This window comes from Liolophura sinensis, chromosome 6, assembly GCF_032854445.1.
Source record: "Liolophura sinensis isolate JHLJ2023 chromosome 6, CUHK_Ljap_v2, whole genome shotgun sequence".
Taxonomy (NCBI): domain Eukaryota; kingdom Metazoa; phylum Mollusca; class Polyplacophora; order Chitonida; family Chitonidae; genus Liolophura; species Liolophura sinensis.
In genome coordinates this window covers 51,865,494-51,884,877 of record NC_088300.1, presented here as the reverse complement: position 1 = coordinate 51,884,877, position 19,384 = coordinate 51,865,494, and the positions used below count along the sequence as shown (strand labels likewise).

General features: G+C 36.1%; 1 protein-coding gene across 1 annotated transcript in view; it reads left to right on the top strand.

The window, feature by feature from the left end:
- Positions 1-321: 321 nt before the first annotated feature.
- Positions 322-19,384, top strand: part of LOC135467327 (uncharacterized) — a 30,029-nt gene continuing 10,966 nt past the window's right edge. The window contains exons 1-3 of the mRNA XM_064745096.1: positions 322-367; positions 6,610-6,710; positions 13,754-13,856. Of these exons, the coding sequence (XP_064601166.1) occupies positions 322-367; positions 6,610-6,710; positions 13,754-13,856 (250 nt within the window). The remainder of the gene's footprint in view (positions 368-6,609; positions 6,711-13,753; positions 13,857-19,384) is intronic.

Genomic DNA, 19,384 nt, shown 5'->3' with positions numbered 1-19,384 from the left:
TTAGCATACATATTCTTTGAACGGTGCTGTGGGGATGTGAATTCCTCCTAATCTTCTGTTGCCAAAATCAGGTTCATATAGAAGATTCACCAGAAGAACCAAACCTCAGTTTGCTTTACCTCAAGGGGTCATCACAGCAAGCTTTGCTTAAATTTTGGTATTTGATTTATGATACCATACACCACAGCAACAGGAAGTGGGACAAAAGTAATTATCTGGCCTCATCTACATGTAGATACATGTACCAGCATATGCAAGGCACATCCCTCTTTTGTATTACTGCATGATTACAGTAATACTGATATATTGGCCAACTTACAAATGGGTTCAAAGTTATCCGTTGAAGAAGCTAAACTGCTCAATTCAAGTAAGTGAATATATATATATATATATATTTTTTTTAAGACATTTTTTTTGTTATCTTTAGTTATTGTGTGTATATGTGCATTATTGTTTGATGTTTTTATTTCATATATATTTCTGGTTCTATACCATAATTGATGAAATTCCCTGTTGAAACTCAAACATGTCCTGCATTATTTCATTGTAGAAAATACTGTTACATGAACGTGTACCTCAGATTTAACTAAAATCAAGTAAATGTTGATAAATTTTGGGCAAAATATGCAACTTATGAACATGAAATTGCTAAGTAATGATTAAATTACATGCTTTTCAATATCAGATTGATTAAAATCTGATGAACAGACTTTAATCTCCTGTTAATTTGGGCCTTTTTGGCATTAGGTTAGATTGGGCACCCCCATAATTACATGTAATTGCATGTGTTAACCCTGAATGTTGTAAGTTGTAAAGGAGTGTAGTTAGGATGATATGTATATGTGGGTGTTGTTAAATTTCTAATGACCTTGATAGGGTTATAAAACTGTCAGAAAAATATTCATAGTGGAATGTTTAATGTCTTCTTAGAACAGGATGTAGTATCAGCTGTCATTAGTTTCCGTATATGTACACATAAAATTCAGCATTTTTCAAGAGAAAAATTACAGCGTACCTGTTCATGCCTTTTATAAGGATTGTGTTGCTCTGATTGATTCATCCACTTCACAACGCCACACAGTTTTTTGTTAACATTGATTCATTTTCTTATGTGCCGATGTGTTCAACATCTAAAGTCATTTTATGGCTTTCATGTGCTTTTGAAAGTGCAATTTTTACAGGGCAACTTTTAGGTGAAATACAGTAACACAGCAAGCATTAATGTGATGCATGTTGATGTCAGTCCATTATATATGCAGTATTGATTGTTTCCAAAGTATTTATGAACACTAAATTATATATCCTGCTTATGTTTTATCAGTTTGTACATGTACATTTTGCCTCGAATTTGTTACATATAAAACATTGCCTCTCGAATTAGCAGACCAATTATTTAATTATTGATATCAAGACTACAACTCCTAGATTTAGTCAGCAGTTCTGATCAGGAAGTCTCATTTCCAGTTTTTAGCTTGCCTGTATGAGGTAAAGAGAGGTACATGTATTGTGAGAGTGTGATTAGATGCTAGTGCTGGTGGTGGCAGTGTCGGTGTCCAGTTTCATTAAATCATAGGGTTGCAGTGGCCACCCATAGTGCACATGTAGCCAATCATCTGTAGGGATTTGCATATCAAACACCAAGGAGGTATTTAGTATCCTGATAGTAGCCTGCATGGATTGCCAAATGCAGTTCGTGATTTGCGTATCAAAGACCTCTACGGTAAATTTGTACACAAGTTCCTCAGAGTGACGTTTACCACCCCAAGGATTTACAGCTCCATATCATATGAAGTCGCTGCTCTGCAAATGTTACACATACAATAAAGAGTCAAAGTTGTGACAGTATAATAATTTTGTTCTTTTGCTTTAATATAATGGCAAGATCTTTGCAGTGTCTGATTAGAGAATAATATCCGTGTATGACAGTGTCAATCATTCTACTTTATTTTGGTGTAGAGGTCAATATATGAAGGTATCACATCACTTGAACATTATGCAGTTTTACGAACTGCTCAGTCAGGCGTGCTATCAGTATTCTTTGATGCCTTATTCTCTTATTTCCACTATCTCTCCAGTGTTAGTAATAACTATAATAACTTGTAACAGAATTTTTACCCCAGGTCAAAACGAACACAAAAGTGTACAGTGCTCAGGATTATTTGTTCTTAAAGAGTTTTCTCCCCTAGATTACATTTGCGATCTAAGCAAGGAATAGATTTCTGTACTGCTTGTGTACTGAAAGTTTAACATATCTTGTACGTATGAAAAAACAAATGTATAGTCAAGAGATTAAATAGGTTCAATAATTGTATTCACTTCATATAGTTTTGATCAATTCAGTTGTAGATTGTGTATTTCATTTTCATTTGTACCTTAATAACAAAGTATTTGGATTGTTCTATTATTTAAACTACAGTTAAGTGGGTTGCATTTAAAAGTTGATAAGTTAAGAGAATGATCAGATCCAGAGTAGATAACTTTATTTTTCTATATAAACTGGGCTAAATTTTGTAACATCATTCATGACAGGGTTGAAAACCAATTCGGTATTGGAGCTTGGCCACGTATTACAAAACGTACATATCACTCTGTTCATGTAACTACCAGGGCAACATAATACCCACAGCACTGGTCGCCATGGAAGTTACATGCGTGTAACACTGCATGAGCTTTGTGAAATGGGCTCTTGATGCCTTTTAATTCAGTAAGTTACAATGTTAACTCAGGGGCCTATTGTGACCGAGGGGGTTAGCACGCCAGCACGCCAGCACGACGCAATGACCCAGGAGCCTCTCATGAATGCGTTCACTCTGAGTTCAAGTCCAGCTCATGCTGGACTCCTCTCTGGCTGTAAGTGGGAAGATCTGTTAGCAACCAGCGGATGGTCGTGGGTTTCCCCAGGGCTCATGTATAAGTGAAATATTCTTGAGTACGGCATAAAACACCCATGAAATAAATAAATAAATAAACAATATTAACTGAGGTCCAAAAGTTTGAGGACAAAAAGACATTGTTGCTTACCTTGTCCAGCCTCTGGAAAAAAAGCCATAGAAATCAAAATGGAAGCTGAGATTTTGGAAAGCTAGCTGTCATGGTGTGTAGGCCTACTGAGCAATGTCAGGGATTTTCGCTCTGAGCCCAATCATTACATCTTGTATTCTCTCGCCAAGAGTTCAAACTTTCATCAGTAAGACTCATACATGTCAAAAGTTTGCGTACCCGTATGCAGTTTCCTATTATTTTCATATCAAACATGCACCTGTACTAAACAAAATGGCCTACTTTTTACCCTAAAAACCCACAGCTGGAATTATAGTTGATTTTCATGTATAGCGAAACTCGACACCAGATTATATTTGACACTCAGTTTACTAATAGCAGTGGCAGATTTTGACTTATCACATTAACCTTAGCTTTCAGCTGCCAGATGGTGGCCCTCAATTGTGTGAAAACAGAATTTGTTTTCTTTCAGTCTGACAGATACTTTAAAATACCCAGCAGAAATTATGCATGGAATTTTATTTAAGGAAACTTTATTGCTCTATTGGATTAGGCAATCATTATGATTTTAAATGCGAAGCATACTTGTTGATCAGTATGGATTTTTAGTTGATTTTAAGTTTGACTAAATTGATCATGAATGTCTAAGGATTACGGTATGTATATAGGTATTCTTTTGCGCGAAGAAGTTTGCAGGTGAACCAGCTATTTTTATAAAGTTGATTATCGTTCAGTCTCTAGGATACAAGAGATGTCCAACCTCGGACAGGGATTTTTTCAGATACTTCTGTCACTTTTCTCAAGGACATGATGGTAATTAGTGGTGCACAGCATTGTTTGGGCAGACTTTATGTAGGTGCATGGATTTTACAAGACATTCGATGGAGGTCACCTGTCTGCGACGATGACGGCCAGTGTTATAGTGAGAGGAAACCAGGTAGAGCTATCTGCGCTGAGAATTTGCTGAAGGTGGAAAAGCTCTAAAGATACCTCCTGAAGGCCTGTGGTTTATTCAGGGTATGGTTTTCCAAAAATTAAAGTGGACCACCTTGCTATAAGTGAAAGACTCTAAAGTGTGATGATTTAAACATACCTATGAAATAAACAAATGATATAATTTAAAGGGAAGCTTGAAAAATTCCATGAACTTTCTTTGATTGAGACACACATTGTTCCAATCTCTAGTGGGGCAGTGTCCAAGAATCATTTTTATATGCTGTTACTTACGATAAAATTTACAAATCTTGTCGAGCAACCACCAATTACTATGCATGTAAATATATAAAGTATTGTCAAAATTATATTTTTCATAAGAACCACCTTTTCTAAAAAAGGTGTTATATGTGTTTCCTTATGTATACAAATATTTTAACTGATATACTCCGACTTCATTGAGGAAGCATATTACTAATCTTCCAGACTTAACCATTAAAGTTTGAGATAAGTTTATTTGTAACGTTTCTCTAGGGCTTTAAAGGATACATGAAAAGGCACTGTAAAACAAAGAGGAAGGTTTAAACGAAATGAAGAAAGATATACAAATGGGGAAGAAATTACATTGTTGAGGCATATTTTATATTTTTTCAATATCCGCTGTATTTTAAGCAAACTTTTCCATTAGTGGTCAGTACTATTTGGAAATGAAGTCATCCGTGAACTCCCTGCTGGAAATGCAAGACCAGGTTAGCTCCAGGGATTCCCATCAATTCAGACCCTCCTCCATTATAGTTGTTTTGACAGCTATCAATGTTGACATCATCACAGCAGGCTGCTTAATGTCTGGACTAACAGCTAGGGGCTTAGGAAAACTGTAGTTTAAATACATTTTAACACCTCAAGAAAAAAGCTAAGAAGCTTTTTTGTACATGTATATCGGCCATATATACAATATAAACAAATGAAAGGCCAAGAGCTTCATGTATGGTTTAAGAACATGTTTCCTGTGTCAACCCCCACTTACAGATAAAAGTGGATTTTCATCAGCCTGCCAATTGTGTAGATTGCTATCTAAACATGCTTACCAAAAGTTGACATGTAAGTACAGTAAGTATGCCGTCAGAATCAAGTTGTCACTTTTTGCCTGTTTGTGTATGGACAAAATTTTGTGCTTTCCTAATTGGTTTAATAAGCTTGGTTTGTATGAACTAAAAAGAATTATAATAGTGTGCATTGACATGGAATGAACACAATGGGGAACTCGCCTGAATCAAGGCAGTCCAAAGCCATGAACGCATTTGTTCTTTCCTTTATTGAGCCACAATTATCGGTATACGTGGGAAGGTCTTCCACCAACCTGCGGATGGTCGTGGGTTTACCCCGGGCTCTGCCCGGTTTCCTCCCACCATAATGCTGGCCGTCGTCGTATAAGTGAAATATTCTTGAGTACGGCGTAAAACTTCAATCAAATAAATAAATAAATCAGTATATGTGTGCTCATAAAACACGTATGAAGTACACATGCACTGCAAGGAAGGAAACGTTACATTCTACTGTCGTTTGGACCTTCTGTGTGGCTGGTCCTCAGGTCTCTCATTGATTGTGGCTCATAGAAATGACCTAAAGTTTATTTTAATAACCTAATAATGACATATTCAGTTTATGATAAGTGGGTATGCATGTGTGGTCATATGATACAGCAGCCATTTCACATTTTACCCTGCATCAGATAAAATAGTCTGCTTTTCATTGGACAATAACAGTCATGTGGGGTACAAATATATTCTTGAATCCTGCAGACGACCTCAAATGTGTCTGCTGAGTCGGTTATCACCCTTTGTTGGGTTATGAATACAGTGATCAAATCGCAGAAGCGATTCACCTATACATCGGTCTTCTGCATTGAATTGATGGGCCTTTGCAGGATAAATTTGTTACATGGTTACTCAGTGATAGGATACGCAACTATATGGTGTCGGCAATCCTTTATATTGGGCAAGATGTCAACAGGATTATTGACACCATATGTTTGCATATTCTATCTCTCATTAACCATGTAACTTATAAAATCTGCCAGTGTGAAAGAACAATTACAATGAAAATTACAAGTCACCACATGTACGCGCAGGTTTCATGGATACATGTTCTTTGTGAAGTTGTTTTGCTTCTTGAAAAGTATATGTGTAAGTACATGCAGATGTATGTGTACTGTATGTCCCCTGGCTGGCTTCCTCTCTGGTCGTATGTGGGAAGGTCCTCCAGCAACCTGTGGATGGTCGTGGGTTTTTCCCTGGGCTCTACCAGGTTTCCTCCCACCATAATGCTGGCAGTAGTGGTAGAAGTGAAATATTCTTGAGTACTGCGTAAAACACCAATCAAATAAATAAATATGTCCCCCTGCACCAAAACATTCTACTCTACAGGCTCACTTCTTGGCTCTATTTTTACATGTCCTCCTGCACTGCCCCAGTCCCAACCTTACCCTCCCCTCCCCACCCCACCCTCCCCCTCCCCCCTAACCACCATCCAGGTCCACACTCCATCCCGCTCACCAGATGTATCTGGCCTCTACTGCACCTAGTGGGTCAAGCCCTAGCAGGGTCTGGAGGGATGTGTCAGGGTAAAACATCTGGTTTTGCTCAGTGCTGAATGGTGTTCTGTTTCTGTTGACAGAGTGGCAGTATGGGGGGAGCAGATCCCATGACCAGGAGGCTATTCAGTCACCCAACACCTCAGGGAGACACAACAACATCAGACCCAGAACTGCCTTAGAGGTGAGTCCCTTACTGTCCACTCTCCATCAGCTACATGTAGGACTCTCTTACAATTACATACAAATGGTTGGACAAAAGAGATGAAGAGAAATATTTGATTGTGTTCAAATGTAACCATTTTAGAAACAACCTTGTGTGACCATGGGGTAAAGGTTGTACTGTAGAAACAAGTACCAACACATGCTGAAGTGGTTTATAGGGCAATACATGTTTGTCACTCCAGAAAGTTGCTGCCATCGCTCATTCTTACGATTTGTACCTGTCAGTTTAACTTTCAACAAGTATCAAGAAAATTTTCATTTTCCGATTTTAGTAAAGTTCTTCACTTAACAGCTTTTTGGCCGAATTTATTCACAGTTTAAACAACAATATAACAGTGTGAACTATGTACATGTTTGGGTGTGATGTAAAACACCAATCAATGAAATAAATATATGAATAAATTACATTATTTGGTTCCTGGGACAAACTTAAAGGAGTCAGGGTACTAAACATTATTTAGTTGTGAATAACCATGTTACATGAGAGATGGAGAACAAAACCTTGTTTAGCTGTGAATAACCATGTTGCCTGAGAGATGAAGAACAAAACATTGTTTTGCTAGAAATAAAAACTTGTTTTTATGGAGATGTGCCTCATTGCAAACTTGTTCTGTACAATAATGAAGTGTAGGGAGTAAGAAGGGCCAAAGTGTGAATAACCATGTTGCTGACCAATGAAGAACAAAACATTGTTTAGTTGTGAATAACCTTGTTGCATGACAGATGAAGAACAAAACATTGTTTAGTTGTGAATAACCTTGTTGCATGACAGATGAAGAACAAAACATTGTTTTAGCCATGAATAACCATGTTACATGAGAGATGAAGAACAAATTGTTTAGTTGTGGATAAAAATGTTGCATGACAGATGAAGAACAATACATTGTTTAGCTGTGGATAACCATGTTGCATGAAAGATGAAGAAGAATACATTGTTTTGCTAGAAATAAAAACTTATGCACAAGAGCATTTATAACCAAACCAATATGTAATGTTATAAACAACCAGAGTTCCCGAATGTGTATACCCCTTTGTTTATCTCTCTCTCCCTCCTCTCCCCCCCCCCTCCCAAAATGACACAAGTTTTGAATTTCCTGATTATCTTTCGGCCATAATAGCATTTGTTCATTCAATTGTTTACTAAAAAGTGCTGAATAACCCAAGGCACAATCAGCTAGTCTTAGTCACATCCTTGAATGTTGTAGTGTACATCTCCTGCAGCTATTTTCTACAGATTTTCAAACACTAAGTGTTGTTGCACCACATACATACATACACACACATATATATATATATATATATATATATATATATATATATATATATATATATATATATATACATATATATATACATACATACACTCATATACAGGTGCGATTATGTATACAGACAAAAAATACAATCCGAATTATTAAACATCAATAAATAACAAAAAATAAATGAATACCCTAATTCTTAAACCTTTTCGCATGTCTGCAAAGTATTTATGCAAGCATATTCTGAAGGCATAATTGTGTGTAGACTAATAAAATTATACTATTTGAGAAGCCCTGAAATTGGCCAATCCAACTAATGTAGTTTTGTCTCCAAAATCAAGTTAATGATGTTCATAGTTTGCACTGAAAATTGAGGAATGAGGATAACAGTCAGTTTAAATTACATGGAAAGTTTTATGAGTAAGAATATATATTAGTACATGGAGTTAATTTCAAATAAATTTCTCAAATCAACAGTGCTTCTGTGTAGTTTATATGATATTTTTATGAAGCCTTACTACTTACATACCCTATTTCTTCTAATTTTTAGGAGAGATAAAAGTACAGCTGAAAGCAAAAAATTACATTTCCCTCTCAGTTTTTTGGGGAATGTAATGATATGAATATGTTGGTCATTAGATGTACTAACCATGTGAAAAAAGAAACTAAATATTCCTGATACAATTACAAGTATAGTGTTTAAAAAGAACATACCAAGCATCCCAAAAATTAGAAGAATTAGGGTACATAACATAGACTTTATATAGTCTTAATCCCTCTATAGTTGTACATGTTATATTAACTTGTATCGGTTAATGGTTATGTTACTCCCAGGTACAGTGTTCCAAGTATTTGTGTTCAGTTAATCCTTAATCTTGTGATCTGAAATTTTGTATTCTCCACTGTATATTCCCTTGAATTATGTAATTTCTTGTCTGATGAATTAATAGTAATACTGGGCTGTACCTGAGCGTTGATTATATTACTGCACTTTTGTGCACGTGTTGCTGTCAGAAGCATTTATATCGGCATTATTTACCTCTCTAAACACCTGATTGCCATGGAAACCACAGGTGTGCTTTGTGGTTGGGTACAGGTGGCCAGCTATTTGTTCGTATTTATACACTGGTATTTATTTAATAGCAGAAAATGACGCCTGGAGAGATTTTAATATGCGGTGCAATTTTTTTATCATGACACTGAATGTAGGATTTGTGAATATCATGTTTGATGATCCACATGATACACATCCAGCTTGTCACCACGGTAATGCTTGAGCGGTCATCTGAGTATGGAGGTGAGGAGATAAACGGAAGTTGATGGGAAGACTGAGTCAGCTTGTCTCTGTATCTAGTCATATCCTGCTCAGGCATATCATCGGGCATTTCTCTACCAACCGCATGTACTATCTGTCCAGCCAGTTTTCGCCACCCACTATCTGCCGAGCCTTTCCGAAATCTGGTCAATCTTTGGCCTAAGCTAGGAACAGGATCTCTAGTCTACGAACAGAAAGTTTTTCACCAGTGACATTGTTGTCTGTGTCATCGGAGCGTTAAGTAGACACTGGTGCCCCTCCGTGGCTTACCGAATCGGAGGATTATACTGGTTATATTGACTTGATCTTTGTGATAAACAAATAGGACTTTCCCCACAGGAATCAGGTAAGCTCTTTAATTACCAGATCAATACAGAGATTTTCATCCTGTTTTATTAAGGTATTTTATTGACAGTGTTTATCATAGACTAGGGCCAACTTCTACAAAACTTTGTATATCAATAATCTGAAGGCCTAAGCTTTTTTAAATGCTGTGACAAGGCTGTGAGCTGATTAGTTTAAGACAGTAATGACAAAAGTAAATGGGATGACAAATTGAAACATTCTGGCCCCTGGGTAGTAACATGTACAAGTATGGTTGAGATGTATATTATCCATAGTAGTATTTGTATTTCTTAGGATTTGATGTTATTAAATTATTAATTAATATTATTAATTAATTATTAATTATTTATCTAGAAAAATGGATAAATTTGGTGGTTTTGTACTCTGGTAGAAACTAAAAGGCTTTTGAAACAGATTGTTGTAGATTAAAACATTACTTTCTACAATTGTGATATCATCTTTTTTTGTTCGTACAACATTTCTGCCCAATGGCAACACAGTATATAAATTATTGTAGAGTAAGCAGTTTATTAGGTATATATAGGATCTCTTTTTTTGTTATTAGGACTGAAGAGTTACATATATACATCAGTATCACATGTGTGGTCATGAAGATACGGTATACATACATTGCACATGTCACTTACATGTGTATGCCCTATGATCTGCAGGTGCATTGTTTGTCAAGGGATGTACATGTACTATGTAAACAGCCACTGTGGGACCACTGGGTCAACACTTGTACATTAACATGCCTGTCCATGTACCGATACTCAACGCTGAATGTGTAAGATCTGACAGAACAGAAGCTGTATGCCAGCTAGGATAAAAACCGTGCACGTCCTCTTATATGTACATCCTTGTACACGTGTCAGAGGGCTTTTGGCAGCTAAGTACATGTACATAGAAACATCTGCATGAATGTTGCATTCAAAGCACTTTCTAGCCTTACACTTTGGTGTGAGTCACCCAACAATGAAGTGACAGTCCACGTGTACAGTTTGGGCGGTAATGCTAGAGTTGACGCAGTTGGTAAATGTACTTGCAAGGTGTATAAGGTGTTATTATGTAATTGTGATGAGAATGACTTGGAAGTGTATTAACTTATTTGATGTTGCTGTACATGAAAAACTTTCTCATTCTTTCCACAATGGACCTGCAGCCTAATTTCTCAACCTTTTTGCATTTGAAAGAGCAACTTTCAGTGCAATTTATGCACATTTGTAATTTGATTTTTGAGACAAAACTATATGGATTTGGTTGGTCAATTTGAATGTCAATTTAAGGTATAATTTGTTGAGTTTACATAGAATATAAATGCCTTCAGAATATGCTTGAATAATCACTTGGTAAACATGTGAAACGGTTTGAAGAATTACAGATGCATAATTGTCAAAATATATTAACAGGTATTTTTGTTTTGCTCTTTACAGAGTAAAATCTTTGAACAATTTGTGAATCTTCAGTACCCAGGAAAAACATGTTTTTGTCAACATTTGATCTCAAACTTGAAATGTATAGGAGTATTAATTAATATTATGAAGAGATTTTGTTGTTGCAGTCCTCCACATTAAAACATCAATCAGTTTGAGAATTTGACCTGCAAGTCCCATTTACCTGGTAAGGTCCTTAAAAATCAGCGCACTTAAATACAAGAGGAATATTTGACCTCATTTTGATGACAACCTGGCAAATCTGAGTCAATTTTAGTAATCATTTGTGTATGTCACATTAGTAACATATGTAAAACCAATCTACGTCCTTTGATCTCACAACCTGTGTACCAGTGGCATTCATTTAAGGTCACGTCTGGCTTCTAGGTTTGATTGTGTTGATATCAATTTTAGAAAATTTAAAATTATTTACATATTAATGTGGGTGTTTGTGGCCATGTTTGTGAGTGGAGGAAAATGAGTAGCCACACCAACTTTGCTAGTACCAGTATAGCTTATTCCACAGCCTCACTAATCAAGGGCTGGTCATGAGACTGTTTGCTCAGCCAATGAGGCCTCCTCCTTTGAAGTTAAAACTGCATTTACTCAAGTTGTCATGGGTTTTTGATCGTCCTCTGCACCCATATACCTAGATTGATGTGATATATGTGAAATTCTGTGGTGTTGCACATGTAAATATTTGTTTTCATGCAAATGAAGTGTTATAATTCTAGTAGATAATAAGCATGTATGTTATCAGTAGACACAATGCTGACTCACAAACCTATTGCCTAAGGGAGATATCACGTTCCCTCCATGCATTACTGATTATAACCCATTGTACAGTCCTTGATGTGGCGTTGCCGTTGGGGCGTTGTTACAGTATTGATATAGCCTGTATGATATCCGTCATAGCATGTTACCCAGTATACAGAACAGGCTGTATAGTTTTCACTATCTACCTCCTCTTTATGCTTAGTGTCGCACAGCTTAAAATTTTGCATCTTCATCACTAGATGTCTGGTGTTGCCCAACCTTTATACTGTTTGCATTATCTCCTCTATAGGGTAGTCAACCGACTATGGTACATCTGTTACATTTGTGTTTTCATCTGTATGTACCCAGTATACATCTAAAATAGCCATGTACACCTTCATTTCTATATCTCTAATCTCTAGTACATTAAAGGGACATACCGCTGCAAGAAATTCAGGATTTTTGAGTTGGTTCAGCTAAATAAAACAATGAGTAGCATTTGACGCCTAACTAAACCTCATGGGCATATATTTTTTTGAAAAGTGTCAAATAATACAGTTATGCAGGTAAATTCTAAACTATCTGCCCGATGTAAACAATACTTTAGAACGAAAATGAATTATAAGTCTAGTAAACCAAATATGATCTTCCTTTGTATCGGTAATGTATTATAAAATATTAGTATATTCCAACGATCTGAGTTACCTTGTAGGCTGCATAATTACAACACAATACCATGTCTTACATTTCTAAATTTGCTAAACATCCCCCATTGTCTAGACAACAGGAGGAAGTAACCCAGTCTAAGAAGTCAGTCATTGGCCATGTTTCTAACTATAGTGACTTGAGTCAGTGGATGGTGGAAGGGAAGCCCCAGATAGAACTGAACTTGTTCATTCAGTCATAATCAGCTTCATATCAGTAGACACCTGGAAGTCTCAGCTGTATGTACATCACATCTAAAATAACAATACAATCCCCGTCAGGAATAGGTCTCTTAAAAGCTAGAACAGTTTCTTTTTCCTCAAGTGTAGTAATTAAGCCCATTCTGTTTGCAACCTCATCTGTGTAAAATGTCACATTTGTGAATAGAGTTATAGTTGATTTATATTCAGTTTTCATGAATATAATATGTACTAATACAAATCAGTTTGAGACCTTATTTTTTGTGAGATTTTGGTGCATACGAATACTGATAAAGTATCCTGTAGACAGTTTATGAAACACCGAGTACCAACCAAACATACACAAATTTAATATGATTTCAGCTTCATGATTGTAAAGAGGATGTTTTTATTTTATTTATTGTTTTCTTCACTTCTTGTTTCCATCATTTAATGTCATTACATCAACTGGACATACTCAATATGCAATTTATCTCCAACAATGTATTGGTGGAAACTTAATTGTCGCCCAGGTTTTAAATCTGAAACTTAATATACATAAATGTTTAGAACAAAAACTAAGAGTAATCCAGTTCATATTACCATAACTGCAGGTAAGTTATTGTGCAATTAATTCCAGGTATCTCAAAAAGCTTATAACGATAAGTGTATACAAGCATGCATGTAGGCTATAAATATGGCATTACATACACATTTATCAATTATTTTTATTACTGATGCATTTGATGGTCACATGCCTTCCTATCTTAATCACCTCCTTGAAAGATTTGCAATTAATTACCACTAATGAGGTGAAGGCAGGTTGTGTGTGTTCATGTGTGCGAGCCATTTCTGATTACATAACGAGCCTGCTACATTGTGACCTAGTGAGTCAGAGAGTTTGGAGACCTGTGTTAGAGTGGAACAAACTCCTTGCAGTGATAGGACTGTGGTTAACTGTCAATGGTTTTATCAGGCTATAAACCGTCCTTGTGTGTGTAAGTGTATAGGGACTCAAAGGTTCAGATGTTCAGAACATTCTAAGCAGAGTAACAGGGCCAGATGTGCAGAACATTCTAAGCAACAGGTGGACATACAGCATATGTTTTCCTGGTAAGTTTTGATTTCATTAATGTAAAATATCTGATTTGGTGGCGAAAGAAAAAAGGTATGTATGTATGTGAGTTGACTGCCTGTGTTTATGTATACTGTAATGTATACAGCAAAGCAGATAGCATTTCATGAACATAGGCCTGCAGATGTTTGCTTTAGGCTCAGCTCTGGATCTGTTTGATTTGTCCAAGTCGCCTTTTTGCATTGACATTTAAATCAGTTGACAGTTTCTTTGGATTTTAATATGGTATTCTGCTTTTTTATTATCTTTGTTTTTTTTTATTGTATTTAATTCTGTATATTTTCCGTTGTTGTCCTATAGTATACACACACATTTATCCCACTGAAGTCATATTGTGTGTGCTCACTGGTGTGTTGAAGTTCTGAGATATTTTTATATTATGACTATATTCAGTCAGATTAAACCAGAGCGGTGTCTTATGAAGGGTTTAATTACAGAATGACACAATTGATATACTGTAAAAACACAAAATTCATTATCCACATTGTTATACAATATATGCCTTTGTGTGGTTTGATTTCATGAGAAATATTACACACATAGGCTGGAATAGCATTTGGTTTTAGGTATAAACACATACATGTCCATCCTTCCTTGCAACCCAGATTGTTAAACAGTGCATGATATATGAGGTCAAAGTACTTCACCTAAAGTTTAGGATGTAAATGTGCACTTTCAGAAGTACATAAAGGCCTTGAAATGGTACTTTTAATACCAAAACTTAATTTTTTCTACACATTTATCAGACTTCACTTCAAACTCCAAGTGGGCTGGCTGGGGATAATTTAAACAGAATCAACCAAAATTTTAGGTGAAATACGGTAAGCCTCATTCACATGTTGAATGAAAATAGAGCTCTATTTTGTACAATCTGTGTATATTTTCGTCCAAAAACAAGTTTCATTTCTGCCAAGTAGTACGACAAATCACACAGTGCATACATGGTAGGTACAGATGTGTTAGAATGGTTATAGAAATTGTCCAGTCATTTGGCTAATAGCATAGAACTTCACTTGGTGTTCGTATACACATGCTGTGATTGAATCAAATAAATAAATATATCTCTATTTCTCTAACGAAACAGTTTTGTCAAGACACTTGTGTTATGTGCACCAGTACTTAAGGTATGATAGAGGCCATTCATTACACAGATATACCATTACATATATCTACCATAATTCCTCAACTTTTTTCACTTATGAAACAGCAGATTTTGGTGTGATTTATACACTTTATAAATATGATTTTAGAGACAAAACTACAATGATTAGCCAATTTCAGGGCTTTATAAGAAGTATAATTTTATCAGACTACATAATATAATGTCCCCAGAATTTGCAGGAATAAACATCTTGCCAATAACATGTAAAACAGTTGAAGAATTAATGTATGTTTCTACATGGAAATTCATACCAATAGAGTTTGAGAGTTGGGCTTTAATTTAGCTTACTAGACGTGCAGAGAGCACTCTCTTTCATACTTGTACATGTGGTTTTAAAAATACCTCTGATGCATGATATATTTTTTCTTCTGACATGTGACTAGAAAAAAATGGAGAAATCTCTCTGTCAGTTGGGGTGTAAATATCAGTGTTAATTAGTCACCGCTGTCATTTCTGATGTATACCCAGGCAGTTGTGGTGAGCAATTAGCCAGTCCTGAGTGTCACCCTCATCAATTGTTAACAGTTTGTGTACTCTGTATTTGCTTGAACTTTTGCATACATTTATGAGGATGTTTGTATCATATATGATTGAATAACTAAGATTTTGTTTACAAACAGCACATATAAGAATTTAAGGTTTAATTTGATTACAAGAAAACATCGATGTGGACTATCATAATCCTTCAACCTTTTGACATGTTTGTAAGGTGTTTATTCAAGCATGTTCTGAAGGCATTGTTCTGTTTACATGTAGACTGTATGATTATTACACTTTTTGTGAAGCCCTGAAACTGGCCAATCAAACCAATGTATAGTTTTGTCTCCAAAATCTAAATTGTAGTGAAAGTTGCTGTTTCATACGGGGAAAAGGGTGCGGAATTTGGGTACATGCTGTAGTGGTTAGCTGCCTGCTCTTGTTTTGTTTATTATTACAGGGACAAGTATTACACCACTTCTCTGTGATACAGAATCTCTTAACTCCACTAAATTTGTACTTATGGCCATAAAAGTTTTTCTTCCACCTTACATGTAGCAATACTGTGTGATCTTAGACATTACTAGTTCATTTAACTGAAGAGAGTCTTCGCTGAGTTCAAATGTCGGAAATACATAAGCCCATTTTGCTCTCACAATTGAAATAATCTCTAGATATTTGAAGGATTTCTTCTTCATACACGTAATGTCTTCTGGCGAACTACACTGGACGCTTTCTTGCTTCATACATTGCCATTTGTTCGTTACTAGTTCAAGTGAATTCAGATATACATAATACATGTAATTTCAAGAATACTGCGATTGTTACGTGTTTTTTTCTTCCTAGGCTAATAGTCTCTATGTACATACATGTATAAATTGGTGATAAAAAAGCCCCTCAGGGGTTATGCTTAAATTTACTGATGAAGTGAAGGGTGATGTGAAGTACAGTAGATAGAGCTCAGATATATTCATGTATATGTTGTTGGCATTGTTATGCATAATTTATGCATGGCTTAATTCACAAAAGTACGTGTGGTCATAACCCAGTGTTACGTTTTTTATTAATTTCCTCTTGACATCATGTGCAGTACATGTATGTTTCAGGGGTCAGTGCACAGTTTATTTAGTTTTAAATTGCCAAATTGAGCCTGCAACACTTCACATCTCCATTTAGCAATAATGCCTATAGCAGGCGGGGAAAACAAGGGCAGATAATATCATGCATTGCCATTATGTGTACACAGATTATAATCATGGGAATGACTTTGTTTTGCCAGCCTAAGGTTGATGGTTCATCGACAAATGTTAAACTGAGTTGACTATAGTTGTAGATATACATGTAGGGATCTAATGTAAACAGCTACACAGATTTCTGCATGACTACTCATGAGTGTATGTCATTGTTCTGTTCAGTGCCCAGTTTCCTCCCACCTTAACGCTAGCCACTGTAGTAGAGGCAAGAAATGTTTTTGAGTATGCCATAAAACACCAATAAAATACATAAATAAATAAGATAAATTTCTGTTCAGTTCTTTTAGTCTTTTCTTCTGGTCCTGTTCAGATTGCACAAGCAGTTTGATCCGACTGACTGACAGATAAACAGTGTAATTAACTATTTACTTAAGTTTCCGCCGTCCTCACATAGATAATGATTAGCCCACAACACATAGATTCTCTCAACCTTAACTTCTTAAGATGAGCTTTGGCTTGGTCTTAAAACTGAACATGTCCTTGAGTAATTTTTAGTCATGAATTCATTTCTCATTTGAATTTCTTTCTGTAGATTGCATCACTTGTTGAATGTATGATGGTTTTTTGGGGGGGCAGGGAGAGGGTGTATGTTTGGGGAGGGAGGGGTGTTTTGGGAGGGAGGGGAGGGTGGATCACCGCATAAAATGTGTTTAACATTAACCTTTTTGTTTACATGTATATAGGCCTCTCTGGCAATACATGGGGAGGTCTGCCAGCAACTGATGGTCGTGGGTTTCTGACACCCACATCTCCACCCCCCACCAGATCGGTTGGGTTTCCTCCCTCCATAATACAGGCCACCATTGTATAAGTGAAATATTCTTGAGTATGGCATAAAACACCAACCAAATAAATAAACAATGCACTTGGGATTCTGAGGTGAAGATGCTGTACTGTCCACTTAGATAGAATCGAAAGATAGGGCTACAGTGTAAGTGTAGGGTTGTATGATCTTTTCTCCTTGACTTTCCAATGTGCTTTACTGCATGTACTCAAACATTTTTATGGAGAACATCCTTCTCCACTTGAGCAAGTCTAATGCACCGCAGTTATGACTAAGGCACTGTAAATCACATGAACACTGCCATACTTTAGCTGGAGAATACAATTATCCCAGCTAACTATGTTAATTATGTCTACATTTACTGTTACTCACATGACCACTATGTTGCAAATTGGCATCAATTTCATATAATTAGCCTCAATTTTGTACAAGAAAAGGAAGTGCCATATACTATTTAGCTGAATGTACCTTAATAATTTTTCCTTTTTTCTCTTAAAGCAGCTGATTATTAATTCATAATGGACCTTATTAATTATTAAGACAAATAATGTCATGATGTAATAAAATAGTTTAATTAACATATTTTTAAGCATTTTATCAAATGCTTTGTAAAATAGTATTTTGTATACAACAAGGTGGGAAAAAATAATATACATGTATTTTTAGAGGGTTTACGGCACATATATGTCAGACTGTATCAAATCATGAGTGAAGTGAACATATGAAGTGAACAGTCTGCCACTATGTATACATAGGAAAATGATATGGGACATTGTTGTCATGGAAAAATGTGCAAAAAATTCTATAAAGTTTTGAAAGCGGAGAATATGAAGTTCAGCATTGAGAATATGGCACTGAGGGACTATTCACCCGGAGTAGTCATGCTGTGGAAGCCCTTATGAACTTGGCCAATCACTAGAGCTGAAAGCGTTACATTATAATTAGCTGTCACATCAAAAAACCTATTAGCTCTCGATTGTCATGGAGTGGTTTGTTATAGTAGCTAGGCAGATATCAATGCAGTGTGGTTTGTTATAGTAGCTAGGCAGATATCAATGCAGTAAATTGGATTTTGACGTTAGTTTAAATGTTAAACTGATGTGTTTGGACCTACACATTGATGAGTAGAGAACTGAGAACGGCTGCCCGTGTCACATTGCATACATGTTGGGCAGGATACTGCGGTAACTTGTCATGGTGAGCTGACAAGAAAATCGGCCTCAAGAGAGGCATTGCTTGAAGCATTATGTTTTCTATAAAGTCAGATTTGTTACAAAATCAATTAGAAGGTTCTGCTATGTTCGGTAAATTCCCAGAAGTCAGTACAGCCAGCTAGGAAATGCTTACCCCCATGCAGGACAAGGATGAGCAGGACCTCTAAAACACAACGCTTGTGTCCACGGACATTGCCCTGAGCGAGAAAACTAAAAGAATCATCGGTCCTTTGAACATGGAAGAGAGCTGATACTCTTTGTTTGGGTATCAGATGTTTTTGTTTGTATTTTCTTACTGTCACATCGTTTAATACCGATGGTAGGGGAGAGCTCTCAGGTTTTGTGACGTCACTCTAGATAGCCATAACATGGCAACATGGCATCACCAAATGAGTGGCTGATGGTTGGTTGCTATTTACTTTGTTGATAAACATTTTTAGAACATTTCTGGAGTACTACTTTATCAATTAATTCAGCTTTAGTGGCTGACTTTATGCTCACGTTAAGATCAACAGTGTATATATTGAGATTTTTATATATAACAATGTAGAACAGTGTATGCTGCATGTAGATATAAATAAAGATACAGTGTATATATTTAGAGATAGTGTACATA